The 21889-nt window shown below is 34.0% G+C and overlaps 2 protein-coding genes and 1 long non-coding RNA gene across 7 annotated transcripts; 2 read left to right on the plus strand and 1 right to left on the minus strand.

Annotated features, from left to right (window-relative positions):
• The first annotated feature begins 1433 nt into the window (after window positions 1-1433).
• LOC133835792 (putative nuclease HARBI1) lies at window positions 1434-3017 on the plus strand. Of its 2 annotated transcripts, none has more exons than XM_062265873.1 (3): window positions 1434-1830; window positions 1901-2609; window positions 2661-2797. In XM_062265873.1, the coding sequence occupies exons 1-3, from the start codon at window positions 1498-1500 to the stop codon at window positions 2678-2680; spliced, it is 1062 nt and encodes a 353-aa protein (XP_062121857.1). In that variant the 5' UTR covers window positions 1434-1497; the 3' UTR covers window positions 2681-2797. The 2 variants fall into 2 exon arrangements, with proteins under 2 accessions (XP_062121857.1, XP_062121847.1); XM_062265863.1 differs by having other exon boundaries at window positions 1435-1830; window positions 2674-3017.
• Window positions 3018-4145: 1128 nt separating this feature from the next.
• On the plus strand, window positions 4146-13179 carry LOC133835804 (tubulin monoglutamylase TTLL4). 4 transcript variants are annotated; one of them, XM_062265903.1, is made up of 11 exons: window positions 4146-4599; window positions 4989-5683; window positions 6245-7110; window positions 7177-7530; window positions 7607-7964; window positions 8041-8165; window positions 8222-8661; window positions 8728-8898; window positions 8966-9244; window positions 12659-12814; window positions 12875-13179. In XM_062265903.1, the coding sequence occupies exons 2-10, from the start codon at window positions 5046-5048 to the stop codon at window positions 12731-12733; spliced, it is 3306 nt and encodes a 1101-aa protein (XP_062121887.1). In that variant the 5' UTR covers window positions 4146-4599; window positions 4989-5045; the 3' UTR covers window positions 12734-12814; window positions 12875-13179. The 4 variants fall into 4 exon arrangements, with proteins under 4 accessions (XP_062121887.1, XP_062121896.1, XP_062121869.1 ...); XM_062265912.1 differs by having other exon boundaries at window positions 4146-4465; XM_062265885.1 differs by lacking the exon at window positions 4146-4599 and adding an exon at window positions 4640-4660.
• LOC133835815 (uncharacterized) lies at window positions 5824-6020 on the minus strand. Its single transcript, XR_009893645.1, has 2 exons — window positions 5971-6020; window positions 5824-5937 (listed from the first exon to the last, which is right to left on the minus strand). It is a non-coding gene; the product is annotated as an uncharacterized LOC133835815 (long non-coding RNA).
• Window positions 13180-21889: the final 8710 nt, after the last annotated feature.

Raw genomic sequence — 21889 nt, forward strand, 5'->3', positions numbered from 1 at the left:
AACTCCAACGGTCATATTTCTATACAAAGTGGTCAAAGTGATTGTCTTGGCTATTTTCTTCAAATATTTTGGTATGCCTTCGTCGATTTCCTTTCCCTTTTCTCATCTTGGTTTTTTAGTTTTTTAAGAATTGCAAAACAATTTAAAACAATTTTAAGCCGCCAAAAATTTGATGGGGCTCCATTAGCCGTTCCTCTCTTACACACAAACCCGCTTATGGAATTTTGCGACGGAAGATTCTACTCAATGATGCAAAAAATATACTGAAACGAAACGGCTTTAATTATAAATGTCATCAAATGCATTTCTAATTTCTTAAAAATAGAAAGAAACCTATGATCTTATTTTTTAATATTTTCGAGTTTTCAAGAAAGTCAAAACTATTAATTATTATGAACAGTGTTGCCAACACTTGATGGTCATTTTACCAGAGGATTACAAAAGAAATAGCCAAAAATAGCTAGATTTCTTAAAAAAATTGTGATTTTATAACAACTTATTATATTTTTGTACATCAATTGTACAGCATTTCTTCATTAAGCAAATTGCTTAAAATTTGACTAGTCTCCTCGGAACTTAACTACTTTCCCATCGTACAAATCTGTGTAAGATACTTATGTATTTGGGACGTCATACTCAAAATAGCAGTTTTCAACTCGATGCAAATTGTCAAATCTTTTTTAATGTAGTGTTTAAATTTTAGATTTTCCAATCAAGCATCGCGAATTGTTCGTTTATACATTTGACTATTTTTTTCGCAAACAATCAATTTACAAACAAACGCATCACAAAAATCATTTAATTTTAATGTAGAGATGGAAGCATTGCGAACGCGAAGCGATGTTGAGAAAATATCCAAATACTATGTATGTACAAAGGTTAAATAGTATTTTAGTATTTAAGATACACAATTCGGTCACTATGGGCGGTAAACGTAGTGTGTATGTATCGATAGCCACAAACAATGTCTCTAAAGCCAATAAACGTTTTTAAGGTCGACGGTCTTTTAGTGGTTTGTTTAAATACATATAATCAAATATTACAAATTATTAAGAATAGTTAACAAATAAAAATATCGAACACAAGCGTAGAAACATTGAACACCAATTTTCGGTATATTTTCTCAGTCACGCGATATTTTATCGATGTGAAGCCGAAATAGAGCTTACCAAGCAAAATTTGTTAATAACTGATGCAACTAATTTTTAAAAATCATTCTGCTTCAATTTTTTAATTGCTCCACTCACTATGAAATTTACCTTTGCCCATTTTACCACATTTTTTAAGGAGATATAATTGTCTCGTTTATCCTGTTGATTCCAGTTGGCACATATTTGTATAATTTTATAAATGGATTTAATTTCTCTAATGCAATTGAAAAAATAAATTGATGATTTTATACTAACATATCAATATTGTGAAAATACGGTATATTTTCGAGTTTTACTTTCGGTCACACTGTTGATGAAGTAAAGGAAATATTTTGCTATTTTTATAATGGAGGATATAAAAGTATTCAAACGGTTTCTTAGCGATGTAAAGTGTGTAAATGATTTGCGGCAGCTGCATAGTATTGGCATTACTTGCAGCAGACAAAATAAAGGCCATGTAAACAAAGTAAAGAGAAGACGCGTTCGGTTCCACCCGATGGAGCAAATTAATGAAATAGAATTTCGTAAAAAATACCGCTACACAAAAGAAAATATGAGGCGTATTATTGAAATTGTTCGAGATGACATCGAGGTTGACTACTATAAACCAGTGAAAAGAAATCAAGTGCCTATAGACTTGCAAGTCTTAGCGGCGATTCGATTTTTCGGTGGAACTGAGGTGACTCTTTATTCGCCCAACAAAATTGTGAACACTTTAATTCTGATTGTTCTCCATTCCTTTTTCATAGCATCCCCAACTAACAGCTATAGCGCATGGAGTTAGTTTGCATACAATGGCTAAAATAACTCGTCGTGTGGCTTCAGTGCTTTCATCAAAGGCATCACGATACATTCGAATGCCAGCAACGCTCTCAGAAAAGGAACGAATGATGCGATCGTTTCAATCGTTATCAAATATGCCTCAAGTTATTGGCGCACTTGTTCAAAGTACTGTGCGATTGCAATTGGAAACTTCACGTTCGCAGATTAATAGAAGCAGCCACCAATATGGTGATTCTGTGGACTCGCCATCGCCAACAGAGCTAGTACATCTGCAATTAGTTTCGGATGCTGAATATAAAATTCGAGACCTGGACATTCGGCTGTCAGATGAACTTGATCTGAATACTGCTCCAGAGGTTTACTCATTATCGCGCATTAAGGAACGTTTTGAACAGAACGAATTTCGCGGACGTATTCTTCTCGGCAATGATTCGCTTTCGTGCTCATCCAGCCTATTTACTCCCATTCAATACCCTCGAAATAAAGCCGAGGAACTCTACAATCATGCTCATGCTGTAACCTTTGCTCCAGCTATCAAATGTCTTAACATCTGGTTTCGTCGATTTGGAATTCTCGGCAGTGAACTTTTAGGCACATTCGGTTCTGCGAAACAAACGATTACCGCGTTGGCACTACTCCATAATATGGCCATTGATTGGAATGATCCCAGTGTTGGTACGTTTTGCACTCATTGACAACATTTATCTAAAGTTTTCATAACACAAGAATACATTTTCAGATACTGAAAATAGTGTATCCTTCTATAAACCGAACTTCCTAAGTTTGGGTCATGGTATATCAGTAGCGGAAGAGCAACGCAATCGAAAAGAATTTATTAAATCTCATTTCGCAAACAATTAAACACACAAAACTGCCATTTTAAAATAGTATTATAAAAACAAAAAATATCTATACGTACGTATGTATGTATACCCCCTCATGGGGTTTTTTTCTTATTAATTTTTCCCTCATTAATATACATACAAATTATATTATGTTCCTTATATGCGTTTAAGTATTTAAGAAACTTGATCTTTTAAAATATAATATTAATTTATTCACGCTTGGGAAAATGTAATTAATTTAATAATATTAATATATATATATATATATATATATATAAATAAATACATTCGGCTAATAAAAAACGATTTTAAAGCGTTAGTGCGTCTTGCAAGTCAAGTCATTTTAAAGTATTTCCAACATTTCTGTGCAATTGTTTTCATTAAAACAGCGGTGTTGTGTTCATACATCAGCTGATATGAATAATCAATGCGTTTTATTGAACTAGTTCATTTTGGAACTACACGTGTTGTAGTTAAGTTCTAGGTTTTGCTGCAATAATTAAGGTAATAACAGTGTAAATATATTGAAAATACAGAATTAAAATTTGTAATGATTTGTAGTTGTTAGATCAATAAGAAAAGTGAGCAATTGAATGATTAGTGTAAAACAACCTTTATTCCATTGAGTGGGTAGTGTTAACATGCATGTGTCTAAGTGGTTTTATTAATCTCCGTTTAGCATCGTGTGAGCACTGTGTGCATTTTAAAAGTAATAATTTTAAACAGGTTGACCTCAATTTCATAGCTTAATTTACATTTGATTAAAATTAATTGTATATAGTAAATGGAAGGGGAGAAGCACTTCCTTGTCAAGGAGAATTTGTAACTGAAAATGTTATTAAAATAACAGAATGAAGTGTATTGTTTTCATTAGATGTGTGTGATAGGGCTGGAATAACACTGAAATTCACCCATCCGATATTTTAAACATTGAGTTTTTAAGTGCTTAAATTCATTCAGAGTGTTTATTGATTTTATAACGAACTAAACTCAAAAAAATGGTACGACTATCAAATAATTAAAAAAAAAAATGCTTAATAATATATTTATTTTCAATTCATTTTATTAACGTAGTGCGTTTATTCATTTGAAGGCTAAGCATTTTTAGACTATTTTTTATGTTTAATTAAAAATTTATTTTATCACCCTATAATTTATATATATTATTTTCTGTTATTGCCATATACTTTATCGATATTTTTAATATGGCTATCCTATCGATATTGTCTCGATATTATCCCAGCACTAGTGTGAGATTCAACATAACAGAAGATTTGCAGTAACAGCTAACGCGGGCTGCCATGTGTTTTGTGTTTTTTTGTCTTGTTACAATAAATGTGTGTTTGTGTGTGCATACATTGATATTTACATCAAAATTATAAATAATATTTATCGTTATTATTGGAATACCTTTCAAAAGCACTACTGGTGAAATTGTACAAATTTACACACATTAAATTTTGCCAATCAAAAACACAAGGCAACTGCAGTGCAAAGTTATTGTCAGCCAGTATACTGTTCAGTTTTGATTTTTATTTAATTAATACTGTTGGAATTATCTGTAATTGATTGAAATTGAATTCATAGTATTTCATTTCGTTTTCGATTCAAATACCTCTATTGTGGTTGGCCTACCGAAGTTAGCAGAGTGATACTTTATTTACACATTGGTCAGGATATCATCGGGTTTGTGACCTACATTTAACTACAGCACATACACATGTAACAGCCACTACATACATACAATTGATACCCCAGTTGCAACTAGCGAATCTAGCACAGCCCATCATCCAACTTGAAGGTCACCCAATCCAGACACGGTATGTTTTGATAATAACTTAATTTGGCTCTATATTGCTTTTATTGATGATAACAATGTTTGTAAGTTATCATTTTACTGATTTATTTTATATGCTTTCATCTATTATTTAATTTAATATCGAATATTATATTTAACGGTCATTCGACTTGTACTGAAAAATGACCTTGAAATTGTATGCCACTTAAATCGACAAAGGTTTTGTGTAGACATTAATTTTATAATATTAAATTGTAAAACATTGTATTACATTTAAATATAAAATTTTAACATTAAATTGTTATAGCAATTGTTACAAATTTAAATTTAAAACAGGTGCGGATTAAGTCTTATATTGTTTATATAGTATATTATTTTTAACAAGAATAATGTGCTTTTTTTATCCGCCAGGTGCATGCGTACATTTTTACATATGCGGTGGAGTTACTTAAGCATAGTAGAAATAGTATGTTCATGTACACCGCCTCTGAAGTGTATGGAAAAGATCTTGAAATGCGCCACAACAGTCAGGCAAAAAATTTAACGAATAACAACGATGGGATTAGTAGCAACACCAGCAACCTTAATGATCAGCAAGTACCATTTTGTAATGTTGATAATGCCGTTAAATATTATAAGAATGTAAACCTAATTGGAGCAACATGGAGTATGAAGGGTTCAAGTCGTTCATCTAATGCAAGTCCATCGAAATGTGGCAGGCAAATATTTAGGCCACCGCCCGGCTATTCAGCAGTACCTTCCTCCGAACTATTGCAATACTCAAATTCATACGCTATGTCATATGCACCTCAAAGGGTTTCGGGTGCATCAACAGGGGGAAACAACAACCATCATGCATACCAACAGATGAGGCAATCAGTTGACTATTATAGTGGTACGCCACAGCACAAAGTTCGCCAGCACTCGCATAGTAATAGTGCACACGCCAACCAGGAAATCAAATATTCTTCCCCGCTTTCGATGGAGAAAGATAAACTAAAACGACAAATAAGAATTCGAAGTACATCTGAATTTTTTGATGGGGGTTCAATCTATTCGCATAACCGCAAACCAACTACACTGGAAACGTCATGGAGTTCTGTAATGTAATTGCTAATTGACAAAAATACAAACCTTTTCCTCTGCTTGACTCCTGCTTCCTTAAGAATTTATGCTACACACATTAGTTATTACATTTATTTGTATATTTACCTTAGACCTATAATACAGTCTATCGCCAACATGCATTTATAAACAAACTTATTTATTTACATTTATTTACATTCAAATCCATGCATTCAAATAATAATTTTCAAGGGAATAATTAATTCTTCGTTATTTTTATTAAACCAACACATGGCTTGAAATGTATATTCTGAAAAATCAAATAGACAGTAAACATGAAGTTTGCTGGCGTCTATGAAAAATAACGAACAGTTATTATAGGACTTTTTACTTTTTTTTTCATTTTATAGTTTTATTTTATTTAAAGCATTCAAAACTGATCATTATTTATAAAGCAAAATAAAAAAATAATAGAATAATTATTGTGACATTTTTTTTTATAAAATAACTTAAAATGATTAGGGTCCCCGCAATTTTAAATTCATACTTAAATTGCTTTCTAGTTAATATATAATATTTTCATTATATTGTTTATTTTGTAGTCCGGAGCGGCCATTGCGTTTTCATTCAACAGATCAGCACTACGAACATTATTTTTCATATTTTTACAATCGCGGTGGACGAGATCAGTTACCGAAGAACCACCAATCGCATACCTCGCACTCGGTGTGCAATTGCAAACCTCAAATGAGCTTATTACATGAACCGTCGAGTAAACGCTCGTCAAATGCTAGCCGCAGAAATAATATACCCAATGATAATAACCAAAATGTAGAATATGATAGTTATATATTGAAAGAAAATAATGAGTTGCCGTTTGGGTATAATGACAGCAATTGGAACGATTCACCGGAGAGTGATTGCCCAGAAAAATGTGTATCGAAAGCTAACGATGATGATTATATTTCTAATAACGATGCATACGATTCGAAAGAAATCAATGTTGAACAATTCGATCCAACTTTACTATCCCATCGTCGATTCGTCCAGCATAGCGAAATCAATGAACTGAACACAACTGGAGACTCTTTGACAGTGAATAATAATATAAGTCAAGCTAAAAAAACGCACAAAGTTGCCATATCCTCTCATATCGCTCCACGATTACCATTGACGCCAAAAAGAATTCGGGGAGGTCAAACAACTGTCAAAAAGATACTGCCTACTGTGCACAGAGTTTTATTGTATAACAGTCAAAGTCCCCGATTGGCACGTAAGCATCAATATCAATCGAGTAATTCACGAAATCAAAACGTAAAACCACAACATCCTAAAGGTCATTGTCAAGGTCATTGTCAGGCCCAAGGAGATGATGATCATATAACTAAATATATTCTGGATGATTCTGAAGGGAAAGCCAACGAATACCCCGAGGTTGATTTTGACAATGATGACGATCTAGACAATAGTAAGTTTCTTTTAAAAAATTACCATAATAAAATATTTTAAATCGTCTTACTTAAACGAATTTCAGTATCAAATTTTGATGAGAGCGACACAGTTAGTGTTAGTTCTGATACAGAAGATGGATATCGAGCTCATGCGTATAAAATGGCTCATTCAGGAGAGCGGTTATCGTCGTCACCGAAGAACTCAAAAACTTTGCTGTTTTCTCAGACTTCTGATGAAGATTTATGTAATCCGAAATCAGTATTAGTACCAAGTCTTTTTCCCTTCGTTCCGCCTTATCTATCCTTTTCATCGAACACCCAAAAAGGACCTGATGTGCCAGCTGACTTACACAGAGTATTGAAATGGCGGGTGACAAACATAATGCCTAAGGTTGTTCGCTTGATCTTGGCCAATAGTGGGATGCGTATGCTCAAAAGTAAGTTTAAGTTAAGCTACGAATTATGTAGCTGAGAAATCCAACTAATTTAATTTTATATATAAATGTAATATAGAAACGAACGACTGGATGGGGGTTTGGGGCAAGCATTTAAAATCACCATGTTTTAAAACGATTCGCTCATATCAAAAGATAAATCATTTACCTGGGTCCTTCCGAATTGGACGCAAAGATTCGTGCTGGAAGAATCTTCAGAGGCAAATGAAGAAGCACAGTAACAGGGAGTTTGGCTTCATGCCACGCACCTATGTCATACCAAATGATTTGTGTGCATTGCGGAAACGTTGGCCGAAATATGCTCAACGAAATACAAAGTGGATTATTAAGCCCCCCGCTAGTGCTCGGGGCGCTGGAATACGCGTAGTTAATCGATGGGGTCAAATACCTAAAAGGCGGCCTTTAATTGTGCAGAAGTAAGAACGGAAGAATATATATAATTATTAATACTATGTTTGTCAATATTCTTTATTTTGATTGATTATTTTATAGATATATCGAACGTCCTTTGCTAATAAATGGAAGCAAATTCGACTTACGTCTATACGTACTTGTAACATCTGTAAATCCCTTGAGAGTCTTCATGTATCACAATGGTTTGGCAAGATTCGCGTCAGGTATGTGAATTATGCGTTTAAGAAATATATATTTTATGTTGAGTTTTATTCTACAGTGAAATATAGCGCCAAGATTGATACATTGAACGATCGATGCATGCATTTGACGAACTATAGCATTAACAAATTTTCGTCAAACTACTCAAAAAATGAGGATGTTAATGCTTGTCATGGTCACAAGTGGACAATTAAGTCGCTATGGAATTATTTGGCCAATCGTGGAGTCCGCACAGACGGCCTCTGGGAGGCGCTAAGGAGTCTAGTGTTACGCACAATTTTAGCTGGTGAAAATGGCATAAATAGCATGATACGAGCAAACGTGGAGTCCAAATACAGTTGTTTTGAATTATTTGGATTTGATGTGATCTTAGACTCGGATCTTGTACCATGGTTATTGGAGGTCAACATTTCACCCAGCTTGCACTCAGAACTGCCGCTTGATGCTCATGTTAAGGCACCCCTGGTTCAGGGCGTTCTTAACACAGCTTTGTATAACGTCAGTTATTTTCTTCATATGTAACGAAAAGATTTAGTCATATATTATTTTATCTTTTTTTCTTAGATACCACCAAAACTGACTCAGGAAAAACAAAAGGAGCTTGCCGCCGAGTTTTCATTTCCACCTGGAACACAAATGTGCTATGATAAACGTCTATATATAAATTATTTATCGCGCGATGAGAAGGTCAAACATAATAATTTTACACGTAAAACAATGGAAAACCGCGAAGATGTTAGTTAATGGCATATTCCTAATATATATTGTTATTAATATTTATTTATTTTTTTTACCATTTAAGTATGTTAATGCAATTCTGCAAAATCTAACACCTGACGATGTGCGCTGTCTTATTGTGGCTGAGGATGAGCTGGCACGATGCGCTCCTCTTGAGCGCATATTTCCCACAGATCATACCCACAAATATCTAAAATACAACGACACTCCTCGTTATTACAATCGATTGTTAGATGCCTGGGAATCACGCTATGCAAATAACCGTACCGAAGGGATAGCACTTCTTCGCGATTATTGCCAAGCCAAATACCATTTACAGGTTCCAGTGCCACCTGCCAAAAAGGTAAGCTTCAATATAAATGTCGATGACAACTATACTACAATTCATCTCCCACACCAATGAGATTTAATACCAGCTGGGGCAATCATATACACGTCCATTTATATTATCAGCTGAATAATAACAACAACAAAAAAAAAAACTTTTTCTCCGAATAATTTACATTCTTAACTCTATTATTAAATTTGAGGGCTGTTGGCGAGCTATACAATCATTTTATTGGCGCTGTCGTGCTCTTTATTGTCGTAAGTTCTATCTGTTGACCCCATAGATAAACTTCGTAGGCTCAAAATGAACACTTTGCAAACCTACATACGAGTACTTTTAGGTAGAATAACAATAATATCAATTATTTATTGTAATACTGACATTAATGTATGTAGCAAATTTAAATACAAATTGGAACGTTAATTCTTATAAATAAGTACTACCCGTATATTGTACTTAAGTAAACCAAAATAGGTTTTGTTTGTACAATGCGGTTGCGACTAGTACTAGTTGGTTGCAAAACAGCGTTAAAACTGAATAGTTTTGTCTTAACTATAAGTAAATGCAAATTTTTATTTTTTTTTGAGAAATTAAGCCAAATTATATGTTTATTATAATAATGCCCTGTACCTATTGGATAAAATGTTAAATTGCCCATCCGTCAAAACAAAGTATTCTTAACCAAAAAGAAGGGCACAGGGCATCGGCTAGTCAAAATACAAGTGTAATTTATGGCAGTTAACTTCTTCACAGTTTTCGATTGGCAAAAGTATTTAATCACGTAAACTAAACTAAATACTAACCAGTACACTTCAAGTGTAGTTGACTTATATTGCTGTAATGTTTCTTATGTTTATAAGTAGCGTTAGGTGCAGATACTTATTTATATATGTGTAAAATATATAATAACTAAGTATTTTAAGTTCTTAATTGGGAAAGCAATAAATCATACTTTTGAAAAAAGCAAAGATGTTGTGGTCTGGGTTACTTTTTCATGGTAGTAATTTGTTTAAAAACTATTATATTTTTCATAATTTGTTTGTAAACTATTATATTTTTCATAGATTGATTAAATCAGAGCATCCGCACCCGATTTTAATATCAAACAAGAAAGCTACCGCTACTCATTTTCAATAAAAATAATAATGCCAGTATTATTCTTTAAATATATATAAAAAAAGTACTTAAAAGATATATATGTGTGTATTTAGAAACTTATACATAAATAGAATATCGATTTTATCAAATTTAAAACAATCTTGAAATGTGTGCATGCAAAACTTAAAAGTGCTGGCGAAAGGAAATTATAGCTCTATCTCATATAGTCGCCGAGATCTAGGGCTTTATACGGACGGACAGACAAGCGGACTTGGCAATATTGCCTCGGCTGTTAACTCTGATCAATAATATATGTATGTGTATACATACTTTATTGGGTCGAAGATGCCTCCCTCTGCAAATCACAAGCATTTTACTAAGTTATAATATCTTCTATGGGTAGCGGCTATAAAAATGGTTTATTAAAAAGTTTTTAAATTTATTAGTGTATATTAGTATACACAATTTCATTGCCCATATTGAATTGAAAATAGATGAGTCCCCTGTATCATCCTATGATGCCTACATAGATAGAATCCAAGCTTATTTAATTATTAAAAATCTTTTTTTTATTTTTTATGTGTATACATGTTGTAGTTTATATTCGTTATATTAATAATTCAAGTAATCTCAATCAATTTACAACAATCAATGTTTTGTAATTGTAAAATTGCAGGACTACTTCATCAAATTGATGAGATGGATTTTAAAGTGATAACTGCAGCTATCGTATTTATATTGGTCTTATAGTGTATAATAGAAATTGTTTTATTTTTAATTGCACACACATATGTACACGTGAATATACTATATATAGTGTACATACATACACACAGACAATTTCTAGTGATCTAAGATAATTTTAAAATGTACCTCATTCATATATATGTATATATTTCCATTTTTTTTGTTTTTACAAATTTTATTTGTATATATTACATATTTAGATTGATGATGAGCTAATATCAAAATGTACTGTTGTAAGGGATTTACTTTAGCGAATAATTGAATGTCAAAATGCGTTAAACTTCATGAGATATTGTTATTAATATAAGCAAACCTGTGATTTGGGGATCTTGTAGATAATTTGTTAATCTTGTAGTATATTATAAATTTTCCAGCAAATTGCTCATTTAATTTAGAAATTTTTAAACATTCCCAAATAAGCAGCTGTTTTACGTCACATAAAAGTTGTCTTATAACATTTATCAATTGCTGACAAAAAAAGAATATTTAAAAACTATTTGTTTATGAATAGTGTTTAAAAAATTGTGACGCAATTTCTATTTGCTTTCTTCTGATATAGTGGTAGAGTAGAGCCTTATACATTTTTCCTTTATGAAAAATCTACCATTTTATAAATAATCGTATTACTAATCGTTTCTTACTCGTTATTCATTAAATAAATAAATATAGGGAAATTATTTAGAATTGGATCTTTTAAAGCCTTTTGGTTATGTACAGGGATTTCCATAGAATATTTGCATCAATTTATTTTTCTATACAATACGTTTAAAGAAATATCTAGACCTACGTTATGTTCTGTAGATCTTTGTAAAGATGGGTCAATAATATGATTGTTTTGGCCTTTAGTGTTAGTGTTAAAATAAAAGCAACAAAATTAAATAAATATGTATCCCAATATTGTGCAAAAGTCTAGTTACATAATTAAATTGTATAATCATTGATTAAATATTTCTGTGACATGTTTCTAATGTAGTTACATAAATACATAACATATAAGTATAAGTACACTTTTTAAATCGATTGTACGATTATCTATGTACTAGTTAGCCTATTTGAAAACTTACCTACAAAAATACATACATATATTACGCTTATTATAACCATCATAAGCGTAAGTCCATACGTACCGAGCATGTGTTCCTGAAGTTCTCATATGGTTCATGCTACCAGTAGTAGTATAATGATAGCCATACAAGTCAATTTATTCTCGGTGTTAAAATAACAGAAACACATGTGAAAAGTCAACATGTTGTACATTTATGAAAATTATTTGTATTTTACAATTTTTTTTTGAATGATGAAATCTGCGTTTAGAATTAAATAAAAACCAAAGAATACTTGTATAGTATTAGGGATGAACACATCCGTAATATTAAACAGATTTTTTCATTTGAACAATTCAAATTACCAATAAGGAACTTTTTATAAACGGACTATGTATGTGTGTAAGGTAAAATTTTGACAAATTTACATGTATTTTGAAACCAGTTTTGTTCTGTTCTGTTTTATCCGCTCTCTCCCCTTCATATTTTTAACCGTAATAATGTTATTCATATGTTTACTAATAATATTTTAAAAATATAGGACTTGAACGATAACCCCGAAGAGAACACACTTCTGAAGCTAGAAAATGGACCCATTGCAAACTCAAATTCATAAAACAACCTTTCTTTCGCTTTCAAATAATGATTCTAGCGAATTCTGTTAAATACATCAACCGACTTGGAAAAAAATGTTAAGGTATGTCAGAAATATATATATTTTTGTTTAAATATTAAAGTACTACTTTTATATTTACAGATTTACACATTGTTCATCTTGTTATACGAAAGACTGAACACAATAAATCATTTATTTTAAATTAAGTCACTATCTGATGCCGGTCTCTACAATGGGATTTTCATTAAGTCTAGTTTTAGGACTCAAAGCATATTCAATGTGTTCGAAAACTAAGTAAAATTTTATGTAATGTTAACTAGGATCCAAAATTTGAATGTGCACAAATAAAAATTGCTTATAAGTATATATTAAATGCGCTATAATAGTATATATTAGTATATATTATGTATAATTCATAAGCAATTACAAATATTTAAAGAATCAAACATTTTTTGTAATTTTTTAAACAGCTCTAAAAATAATAATTTACAAAGCCCATAATTTTTGCACCGAAAATTGTATTGAGAAGTCGTTTTAAATTTGGCCCAACAAAAACATGTTGTAAGGTTATGTCACTGTGTTGGGGAAATTATAATGAGCCTTACAAATTGTATATGGTATGATTTTTAAATGATATTTGATATTATATTTAACGCTTGATTAACTCAAGCAGTATTTGTGCTAATATTGTAATTTGAATTTATTTTTAACATGCTAGGCTTGGGTCATCAGCCATTACTATATTTAGTAATGCACAGCCCAAACAGTAAGAACAAAGATGCTGAAATTTAATATTAAAATAAAATTCTGGCTTCAAATCCCCCTTTAATGGTAAATCAAGTTTCTAAGGTTGTGTAGAAAATCTAAACAGAATATAAACAAGTAAGAAAGCTACAGTCGAGTGAGCTCGACTGTGAGATACCCGCTACCCATAGTAAAAAAAAGATATCTGGAAAATGTGCCCAAAATTGATACTGTAAATTAAAGTCTATTTTATTCTTGCGTATTATAAGTATACTTATTTTATGATACAATATTAATGTTATTGAATACAAAATTGGTTTTTGAAATATGTCGCCGCTCGAATCAGCTCCTGCTTCAATAAAATACTTTTAATTTATTAAAGCAAGACCCAGGGAACACCACGAGGAGGCCATTAAATATAATGGGGTCTTTTCCGAAATCTAATTTCGGCAGACCTACGAGTCGACTTGTGCTATGTATAAACAACACCATTATTCCCCAAAAAATTGTTGTATATATAAAATCATAATTAATATAAATTAAATTTATAATAATAATGAACAACAAATTTTGATTTCAAGGACTAAAATTAAAATATTTAAATTAAATTAAATTAAATTAAGTGCAAATACTTTTAGGAATACAAAAAAAATCTAAACCTGATCATCTATGCTAACTAAAATACCACTATGATAGCTATAAATTGTCTCATATGTGCGTGCTGTGGCTCTGTTATCCCTAATATTTGAGCACGCCCAATCAATATGTGTATCATAATTGGTTGTGGACGTGTTCAAATCTAACAAAAATCTAAAACTATTAGCTGCCAAAAAATCGAAAACCCTTCTACAATTACTAGATAGCTCCCGTAAACAAAAATTAAAATCTCCTAGCACTACACTACTGCTATTCAAAAATGGAAATCCCTGAAATAAATTTTCAAATTCAGTTTCGAACTTATGCGGAGGATATGTTGGACTTCTATATATAATGAGGAATCCTAAAGACTTATATTTAAACACTGCATACTCGAACACTGCGGAAGCTAAATTATTGGGGTCATAATAATATCGTCCGCTTGAGCAGAGACTAACATTCTCAAAAACTTGATTTTTAGCGAATATAAGAATGCCTCTCTTTGGACGAGATCCACTAGCAATCAAGACGAATAGCACAACGGTAGCCAGGAATATCATACGATTCATTGGAATATGTAGAAGCCTCAACGAAGAATAGAAATTAAGACTGGAGCATTAACTGATCGGAGCAAATATCAGTAATGTGGCAATGTAAACTTTGTGTATTATGGAATACAGCATTGCTTTTAGAATTGTCAAAGAGACTGCTGAAATGGGAATCTAACAATTTTGTGGATCTTAAACTGGCAAGCTCTTTCTCTACCACTGACTGACGGTCAGCTTTCGGGGGCACAAATTGCCCAACAATAAAGAGGCCAGCCGCACTTGTGGCTCTACTACAAGCTACATACAAAGCTTCCCTTTGCATACCAGGAGTTGTGTGGACCACCACGTTGGTATATGTAGCACCCTGACTTTTATGAATAGTTATACCTTCTGCAGGTACAACTGGAAATTGTTTGCGGTCAATAGAAACTTGCTCATTTGAATGGTATTGAAAACTTTTCACAGTTTTCTGAACAGGGGTCCAAGAGGGTTCAGCACGATGAGTGCACCTAGATCGAGCATTAGTTTCAACACTTTTATCTAAAAATTTAATCCAAAGAACATGCGGGGAGTTGGATGTATTAAAACCTATTTCCATAAGAATACCTGAAGCTCCATTAACAAGACCATCTGCAGTATCTATATTGACCGTCATCATGTATTTAGCAGTGGTTTTCAAAATAAGGGTTGTGCAAAGCCCTTGAGTTTGAGATGTTTTGAAATCCTTTACGGATTCCAAGCATCTGGACTTAGCTTCTGAGTTAAGATGTGCAGCTTTAATTGAGTCAAGAGCAGTGGAAATGAACTGCTCCGTAGGTATCGAGTTTAACTTAGCAGTGTTAAAAATATTTGTATCCTCATTACGCAAAACAAATGAATGGCATCATTAGGAAATTGGTCTAAGACCGAAACTCTAGCTCTAAGTAAATTAATGTCATTTATTGTCATTTGACCGGATGCCATGTTATTAAGCGCTAGCGCAAATGCTTGATCGTCTCGTTGTCGCATAATCTCTGTGAGCTCAAAAAACTTAAAAATATCCCACAAAGCAGACCCAAATATAGCACTGTATGGATCATGCGACGATGTAGTGGATTGGAAAATCCATCGATCTCCTACGGGACGTAGTTGTCTGAGATCGCCAAAACAATTACTGAAATTCCTCCAAATGAGGTTTCCTGTTAGCAAAAATTTGCTTAAGACGAGCATCTAAGTGAGATAACATTTTGGCACCGACCATTGAGATTTCATCAATAATTAAAAGCTTAAGATCTATAAACCTTGAGCGAAGTGTATTCAGTAAATCTGCACCTAAATCTTTAAAGGAGGACCCGGACTGATTCACTGGAAGTGAGAACATGGAATGCAGGGTTGAACCTCCAATTCCAAAAGCTGCTTTACCCGTGGGAGCACACAAAAGTATTTTAGCAGAGGTGGGGTCACAACCTGGCCTACTATTATATAGTTGCGAAAGGGAATGGAAAATAGCTGAAATTAATCTACTCTTGCCAATACCTGCTCCGCCTCCTACAAACTCATAAAAAATTTTCTTTTCTTTAGCATTATGCATTACATGCGTGAAATAAGTTTTTTGCTTAAGATTCAAAGATTTAACTATGCTTGCTAAGTCATCATGTGACATAATTGGCGGGAGCTTAATAAGTCGGATGACATTGTCCGAATCTTCGGGAACATTACCGGCATTTAAGTCCAAAACATTTACTTGAGAATTTATTTCAGGGATCGCCAAAGCCCTAAAATGATTATCTAAACTATCTGCCTGATCCCGTTCCTCAAAATTTCCCTCAGCTTCTATGGCCCTTCTAAGCACGTCTTCTAAATCCTCTAAAACATTATATTTCTTATACCTCAATCCAATAGATTCTAAGTTTTCTGCATACACGCTTTCACAATTAATACTAAGCAAATCTACCTGTTCATCCCTCCACGGAAAATATAACATTAAAAGTTCCCTAAAATAGTTCTCTCTGTCGGCATTCAGATTAAACTTCCTAAACCTAATAATTGCTGGTTTGGTCCGTTCCCTAATGAAGCCACTACCATCACGAAGAGCCTGAATTGAATTTCCTAGGACCTCGTTTTCTCCATCACCACCGTCATCTGCATCTTGACGTGCTGACCGACAGGATTTCGCAAAATTATAATTTGCAGCAAAATCGGCTAAACACAGGCCTTCGAGACTATCTGGCCGCTGAATATAATGATCCAGCATTCCCAAAACATAAATATCGGTGGAATCTTCATTCATATTTTGGAGCTGTTGTCTAGATTTGAGCATTCGAACTCTGTGCTCTGGTCGTGACGTATTTATATAAACTTCTGCGTTGCTAGTCTCAGACAAACGCATTCCTAGACAACAGTAGGCGGCTTCCTGAGCAGAAATCTCAGTGCCGGAGATAAATTTGTGGCCAATATGTTGCAGCTTTTGTTTAATGCTGAAGTTGCCTCTGTGAATCTCGTTCACTGCTTCACGCATTAATTTGGAGATTCCTCTTTGGGATTTGTTGATATAATTAATTATATAACTGCAACAGGCATAGGGATCCAATATGAACTGAATATCCATATTGGCCCTTTGCATTGAGAGAATATGTTTATTGTAAGCGTTAACTTTAATGGCTGCAAATGTTCTCTTCAGAAATATTTGGGGCTTTTTCAAGCCAGATCTCAATGCATATTTATAGTCCTCGTAGCTGAGGTTTAATTGTTGATGAGTTAGGAAATTCTCAAATATGCTTAATTGACTTATAGAGTCAGAATCAAATGGGAAATTTAAAAGAGATTGAACTTTTTTCAAATTTTCTTGATGAAGAGAAATGTTTTCAGAGTCTTCAGCCAATGGCTGAAGAATTTCTGTTTGTGGCATGGGAAAATATGGGATACCGAAGCGACAAATAGAGTTACCCTCACTTCACGCATACAAGAATGTCCGTGATTGTGCTTTTGATATTCAATATACTGAGCTAACTCAGTATCAGTTACATCTGTGGTAATGAATTGGTCAATAAATGAAATGACTGAGGCTATAGACAATTCATTTTCAAAGTCCACAGAGGGGGCATCTTTCAGCCAAAACATGCCATGAATATGAGGCGAACCTCGCTGCTGGAATTCAACACGCCCCCCCCTTTTCATAATTGTTAAAACCTTACGATATCTATAATCAAAATACCGTGCACAAGTTACAGGATCTGACCTAATCAAACGAGCCTTTTCACTAAAACTAAAATTCGAAGCTTCTTCTTCTGTAACTTGCTGCCTATCTATATTCCCCTTCAATAAAACTAATAATTCCGCCCACCGTGTCTCAGCAGCTGACAGAGTGATGAAAAAGGTTGGTAGACCGAATTGTCGAATCATCGCCATTACCTTTTTCTTTTCTGCTTCCCAGTGAGCAGGAGACGTGCGAACACCCTTCAGGACCCTATAGCCTTCATCGTGGCGAATAATGCTATCTATATGCTCATCGTTGAGAGCGTTAGAGGCTGTAATGGCGCGTGAGGCGCTTTGTTTTCTTAAGCAAATTGTAATATTACTACGAATTTGGATCAGCTCTAACTTCTTATAATTGAATAATAATTTGTCAATTCGACAACCTCTCCTATCTACATTTCGAAGCTCAGATTTTATAATTGCGGAAAAGCTAAGGGGACAAGTTCTTTTATGCCAGCATAAATTGTAGGGAATGCCAACTCTTCCGAGTCAGCATCGAGAATCATATCTAGGGGTCGTTGGCCTTCGCCTGGAGCCAGGGTGATTCTCTGCATGGCAGCGGTGTCTATTTGGTTATTCTCAAGCAGTGTTTCTTGACCCCCAGGATTGAGCTCCTCTATCTCAGCATCATCCTGATGTGCTGGATTTTCAATTCTTCGCTCAAGTCCCTCCACAAATTCTGCGTCTGCTTGAGATGCTATGAAGGGAACAGTTTCAGTTGTATAAGTAGACAACCACTGTTCATTTAAAACTACACTATGTTTTCTATAAAGTTCTGTATTCGCTAAATACCTAATTGCGTCAGCTATTCTTAAGGGTCTTATGGTTTCGGCCATGAAATCATGGCTATATTCCATTCTACGCTTGAGGTGGAGCTGTACGACCTCGGCTTCATGAAAAGCCCGTGGGAGGGATGTTACGATGTTACTTATGGGTATTGGAACATTAACTACAGCTCCTTTAATTGCACTCTGACGCTCATGACCTAAAGACTTTATAATCATAAAAGGAAGACGAGGAGAAATGAGGCGTTCCTCTAATGGAGTGAGGCCTTTAAGGCAATCAGGTAATTGGGGGAAATCTAGTCCATTTGAAATGGAAGTTTTTGGTTTAACACCAGATCTAATTTTGCGGCAACATGTTTTGCAAAAAGTTAAGCAACCGTCAGATGAAGGGAACTGACGCTCAACATCGAAAATCTCCGCAGAAAACTCATAATTGTCTTCAATTATGGTTCTAGGTATCCTACTTACTTGATGAGGAAACCAGAGACCTTTACAAGAAAGGCAAATTTTGTTGGGGCCCAGCTTGACAACTCTATTAAAATTCTCAATCAGAGCTTCTATTCTAGTGGGTCTGGGTGAATTTTCTTCCTGAAGACTATTCGCACGTTCCTCTCTATTGTGGGCAGCATTTCGACGGTTTTCTGCTAATCTATTTTCTATATTTTCCCTATATTAGCTAACTCTTTGGCTAAGTCGTCTTGAGGCGTCAAATGCTGCTTGTCGCGCTAATAACCGGGCACTTCGACGTGCACCGGTGTTGCGCACCTGTTCAATAATCCTCCTAGTAAGATTATTTCTAGCCTGTGACCAATTAACCCGATCTAGTTCCCTCTCTAATAGACGCCATTCAAGATCTGTCCGTCTCGCTGCCCTTAATGCCGAGTTTCGTCTTTGTTCGTTGGTCCTGTACATTGTATCCTGTCTACGTATACGTCTTCGTAATCTATCAGCCTGCTGCTCAGGCTCTCTAAAAGTCATGTCCGCTCGTCTCTCTCTCCTAAATTCAGAGTTCTGAATTTGCTCTACTGTCCTGTACTGTACGTTACGCCTACGTATCGATCTTCGTAAAGTGTCAGCCTGCTGTTCAGGTTCTCTAAAAGCTACGTCCGCCCGTCGCTCTCTCCTAGATTCAGAGTTCTGAATCTGCTCTACTGTCCTGTATTGTACGTTCTGCCTACGTCTGAGTCTTCTCAAAGTATCAGCCCGCTGTTCAGGCTCTCTAAAAGCTACGTTCGCCCGTCGCTCTCTCATAGATTCAGAGTTCTGAATCCGTTCTACTGTTCTGTACTCTACATTCTGCCTACGTCTCGATCTTCGTAAAGTGTCAGCCTGCTGTTCAGGCTCTCTAAAAGCAACTGTTGTCCGTCGTTGTCTTCTATTTTCTGTATTGTCCGATTGTTCGTTTTGTCGATAGTCGGCGTCTGTGCGTCTCAATCTTCTATGGTCTGTATCTGTCGTTTGCTTATGTTGCCTAATTCGCGCTGATCGTCTCCTTACTAAACGTCGCTGACTATTTCCAATCTGTTCGCTTTCCCTATACTCCTGATCAGCTCTACGAATCCTCTGCGAACTTACATTACTCTCCCTCTCTTCTACAACATAATCGTTATTTTCCCTATTTCTTCTATTTCGTAACTGCCTAGAGCGTGCTCTTTGTGATGCAGACTGTCTACTAACGCGTGGCATTTCTACAAAATATCTGCACTTAAATATTATAATTAATAACTATTAGTAATTGTTATATGCTAATTAAATATATTAATGAAATGAAATTAGACAAAAATTGGAAAATTTTGCAAATTATTAATTATGAATTTTTACATACGGTGTTTCTCCTAGGGAGGGCACGATGCAAAAGAGATAGCATCGATACACGATACCCAATGAACGATTATTTCCCTAAAAATATCGATTTTTATGTATATCGGTATTTGCAAAATAAAACATCGATGCATTCCTTAGCATCGGTGTCAATAAGATTATTAGAAAATGTCGCCCAAAAAATCAATGCTGGGTGCATCATTGAGTTTTGTAATAATTTGTAATAAATTTAAAAAATGGAATAAAACGTTTCTAGTTACTATATTTTAAAACAAAGAGATAATTATTTATTGTCATATCCGATATATATTCTTGGTTTGACACTCCAATACAATCCGTGTAATTTAACACAAATCTAATACTAAATACACATACAATATTGCAATATTGTAAAATTATGCGACTGATTTATTATCAAGCATCGATATATCGCGTAAAATATACCTACAAAAATCGATGTATTGGTGCACGATCTATCGATGCTTTCAGCAGCATTATTGCGTGCACAATGGCGACACAAAATAAAAAGCTAATACTCTGCACCAGCACAAAGTTGAAATGTCATTATGTTCTCTTATCTTAATATCCCCTTGCAATGCCCAAAATCGAAATACCGTTCAAATCAAACATTTGCACTGAAAATTGCGTTCTTTTCGTTTTGACTTTTACCGCAAAAAAACCGTTACTGGTAGCATTTTTGAACATAACGGACAAATGCAAACATATATGTCATGTATGTATACGTACGCGTGCATTCACATGCATACATAAATACACACACATGTATCTATGTGTGTAAAAACGCGTTATTGTTGCATTAAAGCGGCTAATAATTATTACCATTTATTAAAATTGCTTCTCGAATATCTAATAAGATTCTTTTCCGATCACAATCAAGAACTGTTAAGAATATTTAGTTGGTCTAGTTGGTCAACCAAATGAGGCAGCCGTTTGTCGCTATAATAACTTTGACAGGGGCGGAAGTGGGCGTGGTAAAAATTTGAAACCAACTTGATCTGAATTGTTGTATATAGCAATAAAAAATAGGATTTAAAAAAAGTTCGTACTCCGCGATAGAGCTCGAACCCGAGAACCACAACGTGCCCGGATTGGACTCTACCACCTAAGCTATCGCACTGCTTATGAATCCTCTATGCACACAGAGTCTATATTACAGACATTAATATAGGCGAGCATTTACATATGTATAATATATACGCATACATACAATACATACATAGCAGGCGTTTTTGCCCATACAAAAGTATTTCTTTATAATTATTATTTATTTATAATTATTATTTATAAATATTTATTTATAATTATTATTTTTAATTATTTATTTATAAATATTATTTATAAATATTGAAAATACGATTAAAAAAAAA

The sequence above is a fragment of the Drosophila sulfurigaster genome, chromosome 2L (genome assembly GCF_023558435.1).
Source record: "Drosophila sulfurigaster albostrigata strain 15112-1811.04 chromosome 2L, ASM2355843v2, whole genome shotgun sequence".
NCBI classification, from domain to species: Eukaryota; Metazoa; Arthropoda; class Insecta; order Diptera; family Drosophilidae; genus Drosophila; species Drosophila sulfurigaster.

Coding starts and splice junctions, on each gene's coding strand:
- LOC133835792 (XM_062265863.1), top strand. CDS start 1,498: ATGGAGGATATAAAAGTATTCAAACGGTTTCTTAGCGATGTAAAGTGT. Junction 1,831..1,900: donor GATTTTTCGGTGGAACTGAG/GTGACTCTTTAT, acceptor CCTTTTTCATAG/CATCCCCAACTAACAGCTAT. Junction 2,610..2,673: donor TTGGAATGATCCCAGTGTTG/GTACGTTTTGCA, acceptor ATACATTTTCAG/ATACTGAAAATAGTGTATCC.
- LOC133835804 (XM_062265885.1), top strand. Junction 8,166..8,221: donor TTTGGCAAGATTCGCGTCAG/GTATGTGAATTA, acceptor TTTATTCTACAG/TGAAATATAGCGCCAAGATT. Junction 9,245..12,658: donor CAGTGCCACCTGCCAAAAAG/GTAAGCTTCAAT, acceptor TTAAAAATATAG/GACTTGAACGATAACCCCGA.